General features: G+C 54.6%; 2 protein-coding genes across 2 annotated transcripts in view; one reads left to right on the top strand and one right to left on the bottom strand.

Annotated features, from left to right (window-relative positions):
• Positions 1-106: 106 nt before the first annotated feature.
• PRPF8 (pre-mRNA processing factor 8) lies at positions 107-19,798 on the bottom strand. The gene is made up of 42 exons (XM_019511293.1): positions 19,663-19,798; positions 19,420-19,588; positions 19,097-19,261; positions 18,787-19,005; positions 17,899-18,111; positions 17,481-17,606; positions 17,302-17,407; positions 16,206-16,396; positions 15,846-15,965; positions 15,576-15,765; positions 15,022-15,141; positions 14,519-14,653; positions 14,283-14,412; positions 13,648-13,844; positions 13,340-13,546; positions 13,093-13,256; positions 12,591-12,717; positions 12,261-12,453; positions 11,701-11,888; positions 11,315-11,553; positions 10,634-10,780; positions 10,135-10,345; positions 9,438-9,554; positions 9,109-9,356; positions 8,685-8,864; positions 7,945-8,080; positions 7,585-7,754; positions 7,092-7,221; positions 6,726-6,872; positions 6,326-6,486; positions 5,619-5,810; positions 5,075-5,312; positions 4,771-4,899; positions 3,964-4,077; positions 3,539-3,712; positions 3,054-3,247; positions 2,485-2,724; positions 2,257-2,398; positions 1,786-1,926; positions 1,320-1,459; positions 830-1,032; positions 107-484 (listed from the first exon to the last, which is right to left on the bottom strand). The coding sequence occupies exons 1-42, from the start codon at positions 19,760-19,762 to the stop codon at positions 330-332; spliced, it is 7,008 nt and encodes a 2,335-aa protein (XP_019366838.1). The 5' UTR covers positions 19,763-19,798; the 3' UTR covers positions 107-329.
• AIFM3 (apoptosis inducing factor, mitochondria associated 3) overlaps positions 19,785-20,146 on the top strand; it is a 12,631-nt gene continuing 12,269 nt past the window's right edge. The window contains exon 1 of the mRNA XM_019510991.1: positions 19,785-19,935. Within this exon, the coding sequence (XP_019366536.1) occupies positions 19,785-19,935 (151 nt within the window). The remainder of the gene's footprint in view (positions 19,936-20,146) is intronic.

Here is a 20,146-nt window from a genome sequence, read left to right as displayed (position 1 = left end):
CGAAGGCGTCGCAGGACCGGGGCCCTGCAGGGAGCCCAGCGCCGCCGGCAGCTGCGCCCAGACAGCAGGGGAACTGCCTCCACCCCCCCAGAGACAGGACAGGGTACCGTGGATATAAAATTTATTGAGCCATTCTCTGAAACTACAAAGAACATCCAAAACTAGCACAGACAGTGCACTGGCGCTGCCGTCACGGACTGGACCCAGAAGCATCTAAAAAGCAGCAAACACGAGCTACACAAGACGAGAGTGCCCCCGACGGCCATGGGCCCGGGGCCTGGAACACGCTGTTGAATATCAACAGCACCGAGTCTCTGCAGGGCCGGGGGCTACGCGTAGAGATCCTCTCTATCTGCCGAGTAGACCTCCCCTTCCTGGAGCAGAGCGAAGTTGAGGAAGTGTGAGGGGCGATGGACCTCGTGGTAGAACTCCTTGGGGTTTGCCAGCTGCAGCTCGTACTTCATGTTGGGGTCGTGCCGGACACCTGAAAGCAGGCAGTGCTTTAGTCCCAGGCCCAAAGCTGCAGCCCTGCTGCCCCCCCTTAGCCTTCTAGTTTCCTCCAAGGCAAGAGCTGCCATCAGCCCTAGGCTTCTCTCGTCTCTCCCCCGGCCTCCTGCAGCCCCTGCCCAGCCCTTCTACTGCAAGGACTTGCTATAACCCCCGTGCCACAGGCAAGCGGGCCTCCCCTGAACTGCCCTGTCTCCATGATCCATGAGCAGGCTCAAGGGAGCAGCCAGCACAGCAAGGGACTGAGAGCAGCACCGCCGCTGCGCTGGACAGCTCCTTCCCATGCAGCTGCCTGGAGCTGCCTCCCCGAGATGGGCCTCACCCATGAAGTTGTAGTTCCAGGAGCCCTGCGCTGGCACCATGAAGAAGCCGAGGAAGCGGTCCGACAGCAGCATCTGCACCCGCTCATAGTGGGAAGGCAGGTAGCCCTTGGGGTTGTTGCCCTTGTCCGTGTTCTGCCTGCCCCACTCGTAGCCGCTGGGAGTCAGCTTGTAGGCCGTCAGTGTGCAGGAGCCGGGGGTGAAGCTGCAGACGAGGAGGAACAGCGGTGAGCAGCCAGGAGACAGTGTGCCTGGAGAAGCCGGGCCTCCACCTCCCTGCTCATGCCGCACCAGCCAGCAGAGCTTTCCCTTTAGCTCCAGGGGAGAGCCACCGGTTCAGCACATACAGACTGAAGCCCCAAGTTCTCCAGAGCAGCCCGTGCCCTCCACTGCCAGCAGCAGAGGCTCCAGCTCTGGCCTGTGCCTGGGGCAGGCAGGCTGCAGGTGCCAGACCCAGGCAGCACTTCTGGTAGCTTTGGCCACATGCCTTACCTGCAGGTAATGATGATGGTCTTCTCCCCGTCCCAAGAGGGGTTGTCAGCCATGACCTTGGCATGGGTGGTGACATCCTGCGGGGAGAGCTGAGGCGACTCGTTTGGCTGCGTGTGAATCCACCCAAGGGGCTCCATTTCCTGATGAAGGAAGGAGGCATTAGACACTATGAGTTCCCCCCAGCCACAGCCCGACTCCATCACGGAACAAAGCACGACTGCAAATGAACTCTCCCTCCCAGAGAAGATAACCAGACTCCAGGGGCGCGAGGGGGACCTGAGCCTCTATCCTCAGAGTCCAGCACCCACCGAGTAGTAGGAGAGCACCGACCCCGAGGAAGAGGCCCCCGTGCAGCCTGCAACGCAAGCATACAGGCAAGATCTCATTCTCTATGCTCAGGCCTTTGCTACAGGGCTACTGAAGGTGCCTCCCAGCCCCCTGCGAGGACCAGAGCAGTCAGACTCACCTTGAGGTACTCATGCTGTGGCAGCTGGCCTGGGAGATGCACAGTCTGGTGAGTTCCCCACTGGGGCACCATCACAATGCACCGGATCTCCTTCACTTGGGGGTTATCTGGAGGGCTCACTCCATACAGGTACCCTGCAATCTAGGAACACATGCACAATGAGTACTTGATGCCCCTGGGGGACTGGGCCAGCCACTCCAGCCTCTGCTCCCACGACTAACAGCCCTCTGTCAGACCACTGTCCCAACACGCAACACGCAGCTGCAGGAGCACAGCTGGAACCCAGGGGCTGTGTACAGCCTTATCCAAACTCTTGCTTCCGCTCAGGGAACTGGGCAGACAGCAGCAGGCCACAGCTCTTCCAGCTCTGGCCTTGGGAGAATGAGGTGGATGCAGCCTCCCCGACTGGCCTGCCCTGATGCCAGCAGCTGGAGTGAGCCACTGAGCACAGGTTCGCTGCCTATGACTCACCTGGGCCCGCAGGTCAGAGATGCAGATGAACTTCTTCAGCACGTTCTTGGGGAGGATGTAGGTGTAGCCTGTTTCCTTGATGTCATCAGATGAGACATAGATGTGGTTTGTTCTCAAGTGGAGATTGGCAGCAGAGATCGCTCTGTGAAAGGGAGGGGGTTATCCAGCAGCTGAAGAGATCTGTGCCTGCCCCACAGGACAGCAAGCCCCACCTGCCCCTCTACCCACCTGACTCGCCACTCTGTCTTGGAGGAGAAGGTCTGGGTTTCGTAGTTGCTGGTCGTGGAAGTGATGATCTCGTCGCCATGCTTGTTGACGGTGCGGGTCTGCGTGGCTGTGAGCTGCGACTGTTCCTTGGTTTGCTTCTCAATCTCAGCAATCTGCTGCCGCTGCTGCGAGGGGGCAGAGATCTCCATGCCAAGGATGATATCTCGAATTTCTGACTGCGTCAGGGACGCCACATTCACACTAAAAGAGATTTCCCCTGTGTCAGCATCTCCAAAACACTCCCCGCAGACACACACCCCATGGCAGGAGCTGAGCAGGTGCTGGGAGCACCAGGGGCTCTCAGACGCTGCACGATTCAGCACCACTCTGCCCTGCCCACAGGCCTCCAGGGCACGGGGTCCAACTAACAGCAAGAGTTAGCTTCCCTGCTGACCCCTAGCTTCAGGTGAGAAAGCAGGCAAGGCCAAGGTTCCCAGCAGGCCTCTCCTCCCTGCAGCGTAGTCCCTGGGGCAGAGAAGAGGCCTGCAGGCTGGTGACTAGACCCATTCCTGGCAGTCTCGGATACTTACTTGTTTTTCTTGCCATAGTCTGCAAGGATCAGGTCCTTGAGCTGCACCTCCACCTTGATCCACTCCTCATCTGTCAGGGTGGGCCATATGTGGTGTGGCTCTGTTATGGTCGTCTTGTCTGGCTTCAGGATCACTTTGGCTCGGTCGTTGTTCACGTGCAGTGCCCGGAGAATCAGAATCAGACGTGAGAAGGCCTGCGGGAGAAGAAACGTGCAGCTGCTCAGCAAGGAGAGCCGAGTGCGCAGGAGCCTGGCACCATGCTCCCACTCCAGGAGACACAACACCTGTGGCTCCACGTGCAACGTGCAGGACGTGAAGCGACCTGACGCTCACTAGACAGGAAACCCACGCACAACCGGGACTGCCTGACAACACTAGTTCAGCCTGCAGCAGGCACAAAGGGGACTCCAGGCCCTGCCCCCAATGGGCTACGTGCTCTTTGTGAGCTGGCAGTGCAGGCACAGCACTCACGGCGAGGCCCTTACCGTGTACGAGGAGATTGTTTTCAGCCAGTCGTCATAGAGGTTGAACAGCACCATCTGCGGCTCAGTAGCCTTCAGGATGAGGTCCCCAAACTTCTCCACTTTCAGGCAGGCCTGGAAGGGCAGCTGCAGCTCCGAGCCTTTGATCACAATGTTGGGGAAGTCTAGCAAGTGCACCTGGAGTCAGAAAGGGCAGGAATGAGCCCACGCCAGCCTTGCCCAGTCACCACCTGCCTCTCTCCCAGGTGGGGACTGCAGAACCCAGCACCAGGGCTCAGTGCGGGGCTGCCTGAGGGCTGCATTGCCGATACATCACATGTGCAGAAGTCACCCTTGCCTAGGGCACTCTGCAGCGTGGCAGGTAAGCCCTACCCTCCACCAGAGCAACTCCACAGAAGTGCCCATCACCACCATATCGGATCCTTTACCTCGAGAGGGTCCAGCATGCCCTTCCTGGTGACGATGATCTGCTTGGGCTGCTCCTCCACAGGGAGGGAGCGAATCAGGGCAGCCACTTCTTCAGCAGTCTTCCACTTTGCCAGCTGCACGGGAAAGCAGAGAGTTGGAGCACACGCACCACCCCACCCCCACACACACTCTTTTCTGGCCTTTCACCTGGCTCATTAACAGCAAACACCACAGCTTGAGCCAAGAAGTGTGTGGACACCCTATGGCCCCCCCTCTGTTGCCAATCAGGCAGGGCAGTCACAGGAGTGAGCAGGAGCATCTCGCTCAGCTCCATCCCCACCTCCCAGCCACTAGCTTGCCACTAGAGGCAGCTGGCAACCAGTGCCCCTGGGCTTGACCCAGCCTGCCCTGCCCTCTCATCATGTAGCATCAACAGCAGTGTCTGGGAGGGCTGGATGACCCTTCAGCAGTGGCACCCTTCAGATGCTGTTAGCCCTGCACAACTGCCCTGTGTCCCAAGCCCTGCTGCTGCGTGATGAGACCATGGTGAGAAGCCCAGCCCAGGGGCCCTCCTTAGGGATGCAGCCCTCAGAGCCCCACCAATGCCCATTTTAACACAGAACTGAAGGTGTCCTGGTGGACAAGGCTGGATCTCTGTGTTGGAACAGTGCTCCAAGCTAGGGATGCTGGTTCCCCAGACATCAGTGCTAGGGATGCTGGTTCCCCAGACCCGACAGTATGCCACATGGATCCATCCTTTCACATGGACGCCCAGAAGCAGGATGCAACTCCGTCTCCCCGACTCCAGCAGGCCACCTGGCTCTCACCTGGCCCAGACGCTTCTGTCCTGCCCATACAGAGGTGTGAATGATCTTCAGGAAAAGCTGCCCTGTCCTGGGGTTGAAGATGAAAATGGCCCCATTGATGGGCTTTGTGGTCAAGTTTCCTTCAAAGGTCTGTGAAAAACAAGCCGGGGAAAACTCTGCATTGAGCCACAAACCCACACATACAGCACAAGAGAGTCTGCATAAGCACTGCAGGCTGCCATGCCGGTGCCTTCCAGGACCCCAGAGCCTATCCTCTATACCCCAGAACTACCCAGACCTTGGAGCCCCACTGTCCCACACTCACTTTGTGGATGGTGACTCTGTACACATTGGTGTCATCCACAAACCAGATGATCTGGTTAGAGAAGAGTTCCCCATAGTTCTGGGAGGAGAGGTAGGGCTCCGTGGGCTCTGAGGAGTACAGCTGCAGCCCCTTGCGGATTCGCTCTCTCAGCACGTACAGGGCAGGGTTGGCCTTCATGATCTTGGCCATGGCCTGCTGGATCAGGGGCTTGCTCCCGGGGAACCAATTTCCATAAGCACTGAAAAGAAAGACACAAGCAGCACTGCATCAGCAAGGGCCTCTACCTCTTTGGGTGGGGACCAGAGTGGCAGCAAGTCACAGACAGGCCTCTTTTCAGAGAAGCAACCAAGAGCCTGGCCCCTCACTTCACAGGCACGTGTGGCTCCCTCCCTGTTCACTTCATCCTTCCTGCCTCACCCCCTCCGCTTGGCTAATGGAATACAGGTGCCTCATAGCAGGGACTGCTCTTTGTGCCGAGGCTCAGAGGCCTGACAAAACAGCTTTCACAAGACAGGTTTTAGAGGAGAGGGGCGAAAGGTCTCACCTGTGCAGGTTGTAGGCCAAGTCAATGGCAATAAGCACACCAGTGGGAGAAGGGTAGATACTCATGTTGTCTGTGGTGTAATCCAAGAACTTGGCTCTCGCATAGCGCTCGATATCATGGGAGTCATAATCTCCCCAGCGCAGCTGGATGTCAATCCAGTATTTTTGAGTGGTGGTGCTGTCCATCACATCCCTGCAGGAGACAAAGAAGTCACTCCCTCCTACCTCACCAGGGCCCTCCTGCACTGGCAGAGAGCAGTTACTGCAGTCTGAGCACCGAAGCCATCACTAAACACATGAAAGCACAACCCAAGTGTGAGGAGACTTTGCTTAGTCAGCTGAGCACAGAGATGCCTGATGGGAGAAGGGGAAGAATTCCCCAGCCGAGGGGGTTCAGCACCAGACTGCCCAACTCTGCTATTTTTTCTTGAAAGAATTCATCTGCCCTGAGGGAAGCCTCCAATCAGGACCGAGGAGAATGACACCCAGTGTGGGCAGCATGGTAAAGAGCCACTCTGGTCCACTCTGTCCAGTCTTGAGACCCCACAACATTAAGTGGTGACCCAGCAGGTCACAGACAGTGTGGTGGTTCATGCTGTGTGCAGTACAAGCACTGCGCTTCAAGACGGACCCGTTGAACTGCTGCTCAGGATGGCCGCTCACCCGTGCCCCAGAACTGGCAGGGAGGGGAGAACAGAGAGCACCTACTTGGAGTCCGCAAGCAGTGATGGCCGTGACACGTTCCATTTGTAGGAGGCGAAGAGGAGGATATCTGCACAGGAGGAGTTCATCTTATAGGACTTCCTGGGGTGGATGGTCTCCTTCTGCACCGTCTCAATCTCGAGGGCATCCAGCTCCTGATCAAACACCTGGGGAGAAAGCAGTTGGAAGAGTTGGGAGCACCAAGCACAAGGGGGGCAGGGGAAACACCTCCACACAGAGCTCCAGGCAAAGCCCCAGGGGATACAGACAACCTCACTTTCTCCCCTTCCCAGAGGTGCAACCAGCACTCCCAGGGTATCAGGAAACTGAAAAGGGCTTCCTGCTGGGCCAACAAGAACCCTCCCTCAGCACCACAGATATCTGTATTTCCCCCATCCCCACGTACCTGACACAAATCCATCACAATGCTCTCATGGATCTTCTGCCACAAGTGGGCTCGGAAGATCTGAATGAGGGAAATCTTCAGCGTGGGGATCTTGCCGTGCATGAAGATTCCAGTCAAATCCAGTTGCACCTGGAAACCGACATAGACCTGACAAGAGAAAGTGTCACATGAAAGTGAGAAGAGGCATGGCTGAGGCCCAGGTCTGATCAAGCCAGCTGCTGCAAGTACACACTTTCACTGATATCTAAATGTGCAGCTGTCATTTAGAGGGCTCTAAAGACAGTTAAACAGCCTCCTCCCCACAGCTCACTTCACTGCTCTCTAGCGTGACACAGGCGTCCATGGAGGCAGGCTGGGGAGACTTACGTTAGCTCTGTTAATGGTCGGAGACCACCACAAGGTGAACCTTCTGTTGGGGATCTGATTCAAACCCGATCTTTGGGCATTCGTCAGCTTCTTCCACTTCATGGACTCCTCAAAGCCACTCGCCTTCTCCCTAGAAGGAACAGAGTTCATCAGCTCTGCAAGAAAGTCCTTCTTCCCAGGGCGGGAGACAATAGTATGCCCATGAAGCAAGAGCCACGTACAAGGAAAGAAGAAGTGGGGAAGCATTAACACCATGAGTGACAGAGAGCTTTCTGCAAGTACCCTCCAGGGGATTACAAAGGAATTCAAGCAACATCCCACCCACAGGCTTCCCATGCAACCTCACAGCAGAGCTACACTTGGGCCAGGTGGCCTACTGGAAAGCAGCTGGATGAACTTCACCTAAAGCATTACAGTGCAAGCCAGGACTCCCACGATGCGCAGCAAGAGCCTGCTTGCAGGTACCTCCCACCAGAGCAGGGCCTCCCCTTACCAGAAAAGACCCTCCCAGGTGGGGAAGTAGGTCCCCTTGAAGAGGGTGTGCTCCAGGATCCCCTCCACTCCTCCCAGTGCCTGGATCATGTCTGTGCGGTAGTTGTTCAAGTTCCAAAGCTTCCCGTCATGGCGCTGATGAGTCCACCAAAACGGGTTCTGTTTCAGGACCTGGGCATGACAGAAGCAGGATGTCAGCCAACTAGGCCCAGACTAGTGTCAGGACAGGATCCCTGCTCAGGCCCACCACTTAGAACAGGAGCACCGCAGATCACCACAGTACTGATGGAAATAAGTCAGATGACCAACTACTCCCTCCCATCCACTGCTCCAACCCCTCAGAGCAAGTCCCACTTGGCACCTGGTACTGTTTGAAGTCTGTCCTGACCCTCCAGCCTTTATCATAAGCTAGAGTGTGACGGTCTTTCTGGAAAAGAGTGTTAATGCGAGGAATTCCCCTGTCCCACGAGTCCTCCAGATCCTCCAGTGTCAGACGCCTTGGGGGGGAGAGAGAGAGAGAGAGAAACTGACTGATTCTGTTACCCTCCAATTCCATAATACTGCATTTAGGTCAAAACTTTCCAACCGATCAGCAACATCCAAGCCCCAGGGCTTCTAGTAGGGGACAGAGGCTTTGCAGTTAGAAGCATTCACAGGCTCCGAGTGCTCTGAACAAGGGCACATGCCGTAGGCTGAAACCTGCTTTCCGTGGAAGCAAAGAGCCAAAAGGAAAAGCTGCCTTTACACGTGTAACACTGATTTGTCCTTATCCTGCATGTCGCTAAAAGACATGGACGTAGAGCAGTCCTTGCACAGCACACCACAACACTTCAGATGCCTACAGAACCTCATGCCTCCCAGAACCGGTTAATCGCAAGTGCCTTCTGCCCAACGTCAGACTAACACAGTGAACCTCCTCTACACTGCAAACTGTAACCCGTGCCCTTTTTAGCTCTGCAGGGGCTGGCTCCACCTACGCTGGGAGATAAGGATAGGGATCTAGAGAACCCTTTAGGCCCCAACAAGGTGTCAGGTGTCATCATGATATTCCCAGTCCCTCCTCTACAAGAGCTGCATCTCTGAACACAGGTGGAAACAAACCTGTTCTGGGCAATAGCTTCCTGCCTCTTGAGTGCATATTCTGCCCACACCCTCTGTGAATCAATGAACTCGCTCTCCCACGGCTGGATGTAGCGGTACAGATTTGGAATCAGCTGGTCCTCCTCATGGCTCATTCCTGAGCGGAAGTGAGTGATGCCCACGTCTGTCTGCTTGGACCACCTGCAGCAAAAAGGCAGAGACATCAAGTGAGAAAAGCTGGCAAGACTGTCCTGACAAGAGTACACTACCATCGCCTGTGATGGAAGATGTGCCCCTGTAGCAGGGCAATTGCCCGGCACTCCAGCAGGCTGGAAGGCCCTGATAAACCCTGCAAATTCTCCCACAGACCAAGATTTAAGCAGCACTTCCAGAACAGCTGTTTCCCTTCCCTTCTTGGGGCCTGGGGTACAGCAGCGCAACTCACCTCAGGTCAGACTGGGGGATGAGGACATGGCCCATGGACAGCATGCCCAGCCCACCCAGCTCCTTGGGGGTGTAGAACACCACAGGGGGGAAGCGGCTCGGCATCTTGGAGTTGAGGCCGATCTTGATCCGGGTCTGAATCTTGTTCTCACACTTCACCAGCAGGTCAAGCAGCTCCTGAGTGTTCACAACAGCCTCCCGGAAATAGGTCATCAGGCCGATCAGGGCTGTGTTCCATTTGTTCACGATCTACAGACAGGAGCAAGGGGTCAGGTCCCAGGACGTTCTCTGGTGCCTGAGGAAAGCCAGCTCAGCCATCCTCCTCCCTACCTTAGTGAAGGTCGTGGAGCCAGAAGCCATGAGGATCTGCCGCACACGGTTGTGAAACCTCTGCATCGACTCATCATCCACACGCAGGAAGCACTGAGCAGTGCGTTCCTTGGTCACCTGGAACAGGCATGAGAACAACTGGTTCAGCCACACGAGGAGCTGTCCCCCAGCGACCAGCATCTCATAGTGGGACACCTTCTCTGAGGCCAAGAGAAGCAGGGGTAATGTTCCTGCAGAGGATTACACCCGATAACCCCTGAGGTGCCTTTCCAACCCAATGATTCTAGAAGAACTGCCTTGAGATGGACACTTGCTTTCTGGGAGGAGGATACACACAGCATACAGGAGGCCCCCTCCTTTTCTGCACCCACACAGTGGTTCAGGACTTTTCTTGGTGTCACCACAGGCTTCCCCATTTCTTGATCTTCCCAGCTCCAACCCATGCTCAGCCCCATTCACAGCTTCAGCATCCTTTGGAGAAGGCTGAACCCAGCCAGCCTCTTGACTCTAGCATGCAGTCGAACACAGGAAAGCCTAGCTGCCCATCTCTAGGGTACACCAAGCTCTACGGGCACGAAAGCACCTTACCCCTACTCTAGGGCAATAAAATAGAGCCCTGTTTTGATGCCAGGACAGATCGCTGCTACCACTCGCCACATGGAGTACCACCATAAGCCTGCCAGCAGCACGCGCGTACCTCATTCTGTAAGTTCCACACGCCGTCCTTGTGCGTGAACTCCTCATAGCTGGTGCGGCATTTGGGCAGGATTCGGCACTCAAAGCCACACATGTTAAACAGGAGATTGGGATTGTCTTTGCTATAGACTGAAACAAAGCTATTCTCCCACTGCACGGTAGTGACTGAGCGAGGCAGGCGGTTCTTGATGTCCCAGAACACAGCACGGCCCCTGGAAAGCAAAGAACAGTTAGTCTCTAGAACCACTGGCCAAGCCCACTCTGGGATGAAATACAGACCTTGGCCAGGCCTTCAATTCCTGGTCCCTCCCAGCAGCATATCCTTAACACCCACCAGTCACAGTCCCAAATCCAGGACTATGGCACAAGCCTTAAACCATTGCTCCACTGAGAGAGTGCTATGCTGCGCCAGCTCAAGACCATGCTGTAGTGCAAGACCTCTCCAGCAGAGCCAGTGCCCTACACCCAAATCCAGTCCCTCACCCCACCCAACGACTTACAGGTTCACATCATGCTTCATAAGCCTCATGCGGGCGTCACGGGGCCAGCACTTCTTGTTGTTGTAACCCACAATGTTCTCATTGTTGGGGTCGGGATGCTCGGTCAGGTAGCGCTGGATCAAGTCCCTCGCCTCATCTGCCGTAAACCTGGAAATGCACAGCACAGGATGACTGCACTGGACACCTGGACATCCCCAAGACAGCAACTAGCAGGAGCATATTTGTGGACTCCTCACTTAGCACTGTGGAATGGCCAAGACAAGCTCCAAGAGGCCAGATTGGTTATTGCAAATCAAGACCAGTAGAAATCAATAGGGACCGGATCAGTTTTACAAGACAGGCAAATGCTTCCAGCTTAGGGTCATGTCTCTCAGTTGGAGCCCGTGCCCTGGAGGCCTGTGGGCAGGGCAGGGTGGTGCTGAATCGTGCAGCGTCTGAGAAAGCCCTTGGTGCTCCCACAACCCCTGCTCTGCTCTTTCAAGGCCTCAGTCTGGAGGTAACCCCACACATTACAGCAGTGTTACTGCACCACTCCTTCCACAACTCAGACAGCTAGGAAAGAAAGGGCACGTTTCTGAACCATTGCCTGGCATGCCCCTGCCATCCTGGCCATACCTTCCCTGGAGCCACATGCTAGGGCATGCAGAAGGAAGTCACAGAAGCCCAGGGGAGGGCTCATACCTGAAAAAGATGTGAATTCGGTCAATGTATCTGCAGAAGAGGCGGATGGGATGGGCCACCTCTGTGGCAATGTCTTGGAAGCTGAGGAAGTCGTTTGGCATCTGGGGTGGGCCGGCCATCTCACTAGCTCGGTGAAGCCCCAGCACCAGGAGGTCCATCACCAGCCCGTAATACTGAACAATGAAGGAAGCAAACTGCAGGCCCCGAATAATCCCATAGGAATTGGTGTGATTCATGTCCTGAGGAAACAGAAGGGACCTGTGAGAATCTGACTTTGCCAAGCACTCTGAGCCCTCATACAAACAGAACCTCTCTCCTCCCACCAGCCTTTTCCCCACTCCTCCTGCCACCACTTGCCCCCTCCATAATCAATGACCAGGCGCCACCTTGTAGTTGATCACCACGTTGTTCTTGGCTGTCATGTAGTCAGCAATGTTATGATCAACAATGAGACGCAGGAGCCTGTTGAGCAGTGTCAAGTCAATCTTCTCATACATCTTCTCAAATCGAGACTCCAGCATCACGTTGCATTCACCCTCACTTGTTTCCCAGACATCCTGCAGATTATTAATGCCTGAAGCAACACGAACAAGTCAGCAGGATTAGAAATGATACTACCGATGCTGCAGTGGCTTCCTCCTAGACCCCTGTGCACTCTCAAGGGTCCCTGCTCCCCCCTTTAGACCCTCTAATCCTTTACGGAGGTATCTGCAGAAAAACAGGGACTTCTCAGTCACGAGTCCTCGGGGGCCTGTGGGGCTCGAGACAGGAGCTTCATTTCCATGTCATTTTTATCTTACTGAGCCCACCCTCCAGCAGCAACAGAATGACTGACTCCAGTGCTGACAAGCTACAGGGACCCAAAATATACAATTTCAGCTGCTTTCTAGGCACAACTGGCTGATCACCATGCGTAACTCATGTGGGCACAAGTGTCCTTGCTCACCTTGGCACCACTTGTACACCAACAGTGGGGGAGGTTCAGTGTCAGCTGGTTTGATCCACGGAGGGAAGAGTCTTCGCTTGTCAGCCTCATACCACAAGTACTGATCCAGATAGGCATCTGTAATCTTCTCCAGCGGCTCAACATCGTACACAGGAACCAAGTGGCTGTAGAGGTCCATGAACTCAATGCCCACCTAGTCAAGAGGAGACAAAGCAGCTGTTCACAACACAGACTAGCAAGTGGAGTCTGTCCAGGACCAATTCTAAGTACAATCTGGTGTCAGGGAAGGAAGGTAACTCTTGATGAACTAGGTCTTGCCAAGGCACTTACCTCCTTGAAAGCTCTCTGGGTGAGAAGGTGTCGCTTGATTCTGGACAGAGCTTCATGGGGGTTATCGTAGGCCTGCTCGATCAGACCCAGCTCTTCTCTCTGTGACTGATTCAGACGGGATTTCACACTGAAAACAAAAGGAAACAGCTTGTAGGTCTGGACACAGGGTGATGGACCATTCACTGCTGCACTCCAGGAAGAGCAGATTCTCTACAATATAACTAGAGCAATGGGTCCTGTAACCACTTCTCTTCCATGTCCCCAAGCTGCCCAGCAACCTCTAGAGAGATGGAAACATGTTCCCACCCTCTTGGCGGAGCCTTGGGGAAAACTCCAGAAGAGCCACACCAAAAAAACCTCAATGCTGTAGGCTTTACTAGTCCATCAGGAGAAACTTCCCTTGGTCTTCAATAGTAGGAAGAATTGACAGCCACATGGCCCAAAAACCTTTCCAAAGGCAGATGTCAGACCCTCAGCCACCAGCAACGTCTCTTCTCCCTACCTGTAGGCTTCCTTCAGCCTCTCCAGGGCCAGGATGAGCAGCTTGGTGTCATGCTTGTAGGAGAGCGGGGGGAATGGAATGGGTGAAAATCTCCTACTTTCCAGCCAGTGCACTGTGGTGGTATATACAGCAACTGCCTCCTCTGCAGTGATGTAGGGACCGTCCTGCAAACAAGCCAAGGTAGCAATCTCAATGCCCAGCCGCACCCCACCAGGCAGTCCCAAGGGCTAGCAGTCCCCCATCCTACCTTCAGGTAGTTATGCTGCCTCTCCTGCTCAGCTTTCAGGTACAGCCTGGTTAGCCGGCCCAGGTTCTTCTTACACACAGTCTTGTCCACAGTGGCACCCCGGCGGATCCGCTCTCGATTGTAGTGCGCAGTGTTAGTCCACCAGTCAGCCTTTGCCTTCACATATCTCAGGATCATGTTTTCAATGGGAGTTGGCAGCCCAGGAACCTGCAGAAGAGCACTAGGGTTAGGGGTGTAAGCCTCAACAAGCACAGATCTTGTCCTGACTGACTCCAATGTACTGGAGAGGGGCCAGGCAAGCGACAGACCTTCCAAGGGATGTTGGCCTTCCAGCAGCGCCAAGCTTCGCTCAAGTGCTGCAAGATGGTCCTGGCTTTGTTCTGCTTGATCCCTTCTGGCATCATGTCCAGGATGTCGTGCATAACTGCGGCTCTCAGCTCCAGGTCAAAGTGGGACTCCACACGCTGCTTGGTGACGGTCTTCGCAACGCCCTTTGAGTGACGACCTAGGAGAGAGGACACCTCTCATGAGTGTGGAGAGCACCGGGGACTGCACCCCTTTTCCTCCCAGTGTGGAAGCCACATCCAAAGACATGCAAAACTTCTATAGCACAAGACCCAGCTGAAGTGAAACGTCCCATGATCAAGGCCACAGCACCGATATAGTTACCAGCCCCATGGATTGCCCCATGGATTGCCATTAACCAGAACATTCCAGTTATACCTGGAGCATATTTTGGGCTGTTACAAAGCTAATGTTCCCCACTGAGGTAAGGAATTGCTGTTGGTAACAGAAGGACCTGTTACCAACAGCATCAACCCCAGCATTAAAAGGAAAGCTGGGCACAAAGTATTATATACTTTTCATAGAGTAGAAGGCTGGGGTTAGAGCTCACGAATGACAGCATTCACTTTCAGTGCATAAGCTCCAGTATTGTACTCACCCTCAAACTGCCTGGCCAGCAGGTTCCCCAGCCACCGCTCCAACAGTGGAGTGATGCCTCTCATGAAGAACAGCCACACTCGCCAGCCTGGGGCCCAGAAGCCACAGCCAGGACCCTTCCCCACAGGCCCCTAAAGATGAAACAATTCCCACAGGTTATCTAGTGACACCCCAGAAACCCTCCCTTCTCATCTCACTGTGCTGTGAAAGGCCCTGCTGGAGGGAAGCACCACTCACCGTATTAAACCTGTAGTAAATGAGATGCTTCAGGTCCTTGCACATACGAATTTGCCTCATCAGTTTGTACTTGTATCTGTACATCCCCGTCAGCTGTCCCACATGGGCAAAGATATACTGCAAGCCGTCAGCCAGCTGAAATACAAGGACCATGACAAGGGATGGCAATGCACGCCACATCACTCCCAAAGCCACAATGATTTCTCTTTTGGGAGCAGAGTGTGCTATTAAGAGCAAAACTCCTACAGGCCTCTTGACCCCCAACCCACATAGCTAGGCCAGCAACGGCAGAGGTTTCTGACTGAGCAGTGTCTCTGCCTGAGACAACCCCTAACTGCGCTGTATGCTGTTATGCCATGTATTCCAATCAGGCAATAAAAGATTCATGCACATTCTTCCTGCTCCCCTCCCCCTTCATGCTTACAACTGCTAGTAGCATTCATGTACCCCAAAGTTAAATAGCCTGGCCCTTCCAGCTCCTTCTGTTACCAAATTAGGCATACCTGGAACGCATCCACGTTTCCCAGTCTGTACTGGACATGGCTATCCACCACCAATTTGGTCAGACGCAGCACCTCTCTGCACAGATGGAAAGCATTACCAAAACGAGACTTCTTCCTTTCCTGTCAAGAGAGATGCCAGGGGCAGGGTTTAGAGAATGTATTGCTATGTAACGGCCAGGCAGCTTCCACTCGTTCACCCAGTTTGCAAAGTGCACCTTCTCAGGATCAACAGCAGCAGCTTTTGCAAAGCCCTTCTCTGTCAGTTACTAACTGAACTGATCAGCACAAGGTAAGCTTCACAGCATTGCTGCAGACCCGGCTTTCATCACACAACCAGTTCTCCCTAGTGCTTCCCTGGGAATGGAGCATTGGCTCAGGAACCTATGCGAGTCACCAAAGAGGTTGATCCTGAAGGCCAGTGCAGAATCGAGAATGGACACCTGAGGTTGTTACATTAGCCATCAAAGACCTTCTTGGTAAATTACTGCAGCACCAGACAGATGCATCTGAGCTAGGAACACTGCTCCAGAGAGAAGCAGGGAATGGACTAGTACCTTGGTGGTGAGGGTCTTGACTGGTTTGAGATTGAAGTTGTAGTCCAGATGGAGATAGTTGAGGTTCTTCCTGTGGATCAGCAAGTTCAGCATGTTGTATCCCTGGCGGCAAACCTGCAGCCCTACTTCTACCCAGTCCAGCTTCGTTGACTGGAAGAATTTTGTGGCCTTGAAGGAGCGAAACAGGTACCTGAAGAGAGGAGAGAACAGAATCAGCTGCATCCCAAAAGGAGTTGGGGGTAGTTTCCAGAGGAACAGGCCACCACTTACCTCTTCTTCTGAGCTTTGGGGGGTCTGTGCTTGAGCGCATTCAGAACGTAGTACTTCAGCAGTTTCTGGTAGGAGACCCTCACTTTCACTGGCTGCCCAGCTGGGCAATGCTCCCGATACCTGAGCACAAAAGACACACGCTTCATGACTCCAGGTAATGCTTATTTCCACTCCCCACAGTGGAAACAGTTTCCCCAGAAACAGACTATGCTGCAGAAGCTTTGCAAAGTCTCCAGACAGGCTGAGCAGAAGCAGCATTGCCTCAGTACCTTGAGCCCAACTGAGTCAGGTTCACCAGCAAGCTGGAGAGGGAATCCCCTCTAACATCACAGACACTAACTTCCCATAAAGAAATATTACCAGTTCTTGACCAGCGGGATGTCAAGAGCTCTGCGCGTCCTGCCAGATCTCAGGTTGAAGGGCCGAGGGGCCCACAGCAGCGCAATGCCATTGGCCGTGTTGTCTGTATACAGTGGTGTGTCTTTCAGGAAAGGTTCCACAAATTCTGGTAACTCAAACTCTTCATCATCATCAGGCAATGGCTCCTGGCTCTAAAACATGTACCAGAGAGAATCAGCACTGTAGTTGCTTCAGCTCAGCCCCACACAGGTCCTAACTACACAGCGGGGCAGGAAATGCAAGAGACAAACAGCACTGTATACTGGGGGTCACTTTGCAAAAGCTTCTACATGCCAACAGCTCTGAATCAGCATTGACCTCTCGACTTAATGCAGTTGATGCCTGTCCCACCACCCTCTTTAAAGCAACATTGTGAATAAAATGCTGAGATGCATTATAAAGAGGCAAAAGAACAGTTGCCATGTAAAAATAATACTCCTAAGACTGAATACCGAGGACAGTTTTTGGTTAACTCAAGCGAAGAACAGGGATTGGATAAAGCAGAAGAAAAAAAAGTTAACAGGGAATGGTAACAGAAGATTCCAAACTAAATTGTCTTAATGACAAGAACAAAAACAGAAAGTAGAATCCCCTATTTTATATGTCAGCAAAGTAGTATACGTATGGGGTCCTATTCATACATTCGGTGATTGACAGGATGCCAGGAGCGGGTACGGAGACAAAGCTTATGCTATAACTGCACTCTGGAAGTCACAGAGTGCGAAGGCAGAAGCATGTTAGTGGAGCTCAAAAGAGATGAGAGATTTGTACATGAACTAGACTCATTTGCAGTGCCGGAGAGATGATCATCCTGCTGCTTGGAATCGTGTCCTTGTTCACTGGTTGGGGTCTGGAAGGATCACGCCCCTTTGCAGACAGGACTGAACATCACAGCTTTTACAAACAGGCGTATCATTGTCCCTGGCACTTCGCCTTGGCTACCACGTGAGGCAAAGTCATTACGCTATGCCAAAGCCCCTTCCCTCAACACGAGGCTCCAAACCAGGACTCCTTTCTCCCAGACCAGTGCCCCACTGGCTCACAGGCAGTAACTCACCTTGACAGAGTGCCTGTGAGAGATTGGATTGATCAATGGATCAAAGTAGAAAGCTGGCAAGTCCGGATCTTCTGTTTTAATGAAGACCACATTTGGCGTATGATACCTGCAACACATGCAAAGTGTTTGTACAGGCAAGACGCACTAACTCCCCATACCCCAGACAGGGCAGTACTTACCAGGTCAGATGCACATGATGTGGCAGGTTGTTGTATAGGTACGGGAAAGCAATTTTGTACTCTGTCCTGATGGGCTGTCTAATGATGATTTTGTTGATGTCATTGAATTCATTCCAGTCTTCATCCCTTTGACAAGAAAGAGGCCATCCGGTGAGAATGCAGAGTGCAGTGCAAGCAAAGGTCAGGGACCAAAACAGCACAGTCAGCATTTGCAGTGTCCTCACATTCTACCCCCTCCCCCACTCGAATACCGATTCAGCCTCTAAAGAAACAAGCGTCTACCCAAATGCACGACTACCTTGCTGCCAGGAGCCGCCCAACAGCACCTGGCCTGGGACAAACCACGCAGCACATTGAGGATCCCACTCCCAGTCCAGGCAGCACCCATCTTCCCTCCTGTCTCCAGCTCAGCACTTACTGCAAGTTAATGTCTCGAACAAGAGGCTCAAACTTCGGACCCCCAGGAATAGCCATGTTCAAGGCCTTGGAAGTGAAGAAGGCCTTCAGGTCAAACAGATAGAAGTAGTTGTCATCCACAAGATCCGTCAACAGCTGATTGGCCAGGCGGTATAAGGTGGACATCATGGGGAGAGTGAACTGCCAGCGCTGGTATGTGGAACCATTCACGTACCTGCAAGGAAAGCACCGCACTGACCAGTCACCACCAGGCCAGAAGGCAACTGAACCCTTCAAAACACTTTCTCTGCCCTATCCCATGGAAACGGGAAAGCGAATTATCTCACCGTTCCCTCCACAAAAGGGAAGACTGCGTGTTTATTCCAGTCTGCTCCAGGGAACGACACACCTCTACCTGCTACTGAACAAATTCCCCTCTCTGCCCCATACCCAAAATTTAGATGTTAACACTTGGGACCGTAGCAAGCAACCTCCCAGACAACCCAATGTGCCAACGCAATTTTCCCCAGGAGGTTTGGCTGGCCAAAGCATAAAGCAGCCGGCCCATTCACAGCAGACAATACTCTCTAAATACCATGCGTGAAATTCTCTAGAAACACTGCTTTGACTCCAGTTTCAGTCCTTTGTGCTTCCCTGGAAGATATGCTGAGTTTCAACTCATTGCAAAGATCTGGCCAGAAGGAACCGCAAACGTCCGGGTCCCGCGTGCTCTCCACGGACACGGAAGGTCCCAGGACAACTTTTACACTGATTTCCCCACAGCAGAATGCTCCCCCGTCCACCCCGCTGCTTTACACATTGCCTGCTGCTGTCCTCCCTACAGCTAAACATTTTGGCAGTGCCGCACGACACTTTGCAATGAAACATACTGCCGAGAAAGGGTACTCACTTCCTGTTGTCTTTCAGGGGCTGGTGGTCATAGAACCAGTCCAGGACAGGAGCATCTTCCTCTGGGTCCAGCTCCAGCTGAATGGCTTCCAGCGGCTCCACATCCAAGATGTTGTCAGCATAGTCGAGAGGCGGCTCCTCATCGTCGAAGGGAGGGAACCGCATCCTTTTGAAGTGACGCCGGTCTCTCTTCTCGCGTCTCATCATGATCCACATGGACCTGGCACAACCCACCACCGTTAGACCCGGCCTATCCTGCCAGTTCAAGACGTGCCCCAGACCCCCCAGGCCCGAGGGCCGCAGCGGCTCACCCCCACTGCGCGATGTACACGGGCTCGATGACCCACGGGATCTCATTCACGAAGGAGATGGCGCCCGTGATGTGGTACAGCACCGGCACGTCGCGGATCTGCTCCCACGGCATCGGCATGTTCTCCAGCAGCTTCAGCACAGCGTGAGGCATGTACTTGAGGGCCCTGCGGACAGAACCGCTCCTACTAAAAACCGCTGCTCCGGCAGCCACGACCACCCCCACGACAGCCCCCAGGACTCGGGCGCGCCTCCCGCGCGCGGCACCGCCCCGCGACGCACCAAGCGGTGCCGTGTGGAGCGGGGCCGTTGGGCGCGCACTCACCCCAGGTAGACCCGCTTGTCGTGCCGGAACTTCCTGTTGGTCATGTCGCCGTGGTCGCGGATGATCTTGCGTACGTGCTCGGGCGGCATATCCTCCTTCTGCGCGTCCACGAACCCGAACTTCCTCTTCTCCGCATAGCGCTTCGCCTGCAGCTGCTGCCACTTGCGGGCTGCGGACACGCGGGAACCGAGTCAGGCCCGCCCCCCCGAGCCAGGCACCTCCCCCCTCGGCCCCGCCACGCACCTTTCTCCTGCAACTTCTCCTCTGACATGTAGTCGGGCAGCGGCGCCAGCGGGCTGGGCACGGGCGCGCAGCCCCCGCGGTACGGGAACACGGCGGCCATGGCCCCCCTTGTCCGCTCCGCAATGGCGGCCCGCACCAGGCACCCGGATGCAGCCAGGAGGCGGGGCAGAACCTGCACCAGTGAGCTCTCGGGTTCCGAGACGGAGAGGAGGAGCAGCCTATCAGAGCACCCGCGCGGGGAGGAGGCGGGCGCCCTGGGCGGAAGAGGAGGGCGTGAGGGGGGGGGTCACGCACTAGGATGTACTTCCGGGACAGCCCTGACCCCCGCTGGGCTCCCCCTGATTGGTGGGCGTGCGCGCCCCCCAGCGGCGCGGATGTCGCCTGCCACGTGCGGCCGGGGTGCGAGGAGCTGGGGTACTCGTACCCTGCACGCGGGCGCCGGGCAGACACCCCCGGAGCCGGGCGGGGAAGAGACGGGGGCTTC

This window comes from Gavialis gangeticus, unplaced genomic scaffold (genome assembly GCF_001723915.1).
Source record: "Gavialis gangeticus isolate Ggan-Ray unplaced genomic scaffold, GavGan_comp1, whole genome shotgun sequence".
NCBI lineage: Eukaryota > Metazoa > Chordata > Crocodylia > Gavialidae > Gavialis > Gavialis gangeticus.
This window is presented reverse-complemented; position numbering and strand designations above follow the sequence as displayed.

Bases quoted from the DNA above. Each gene is read 5' to 3' on its own strand.
- PRPF8 (XM_019511293.1), bottom strand. From the start codon at position 19,762: ATGGCCGCCGTGTTCCCGTACCGCGGGGGCTGCGCGCCCGTGCCCAGC. The intron at 13,257-13,339 runs GTAGGATGGGGG...GCTTGTTTGCAG, and splicing joins GGCAGCATAACTACCTGAAG to GACGGTCCCTACATCACTGC. The intron at 12,454-12,590 runs GTAAGTGCCTTG...CCTCTTGACTAG, and splicing joins CCCAGAGAGCTTTCAAGGAG to GTGGGCATTGAGTTCATGGA.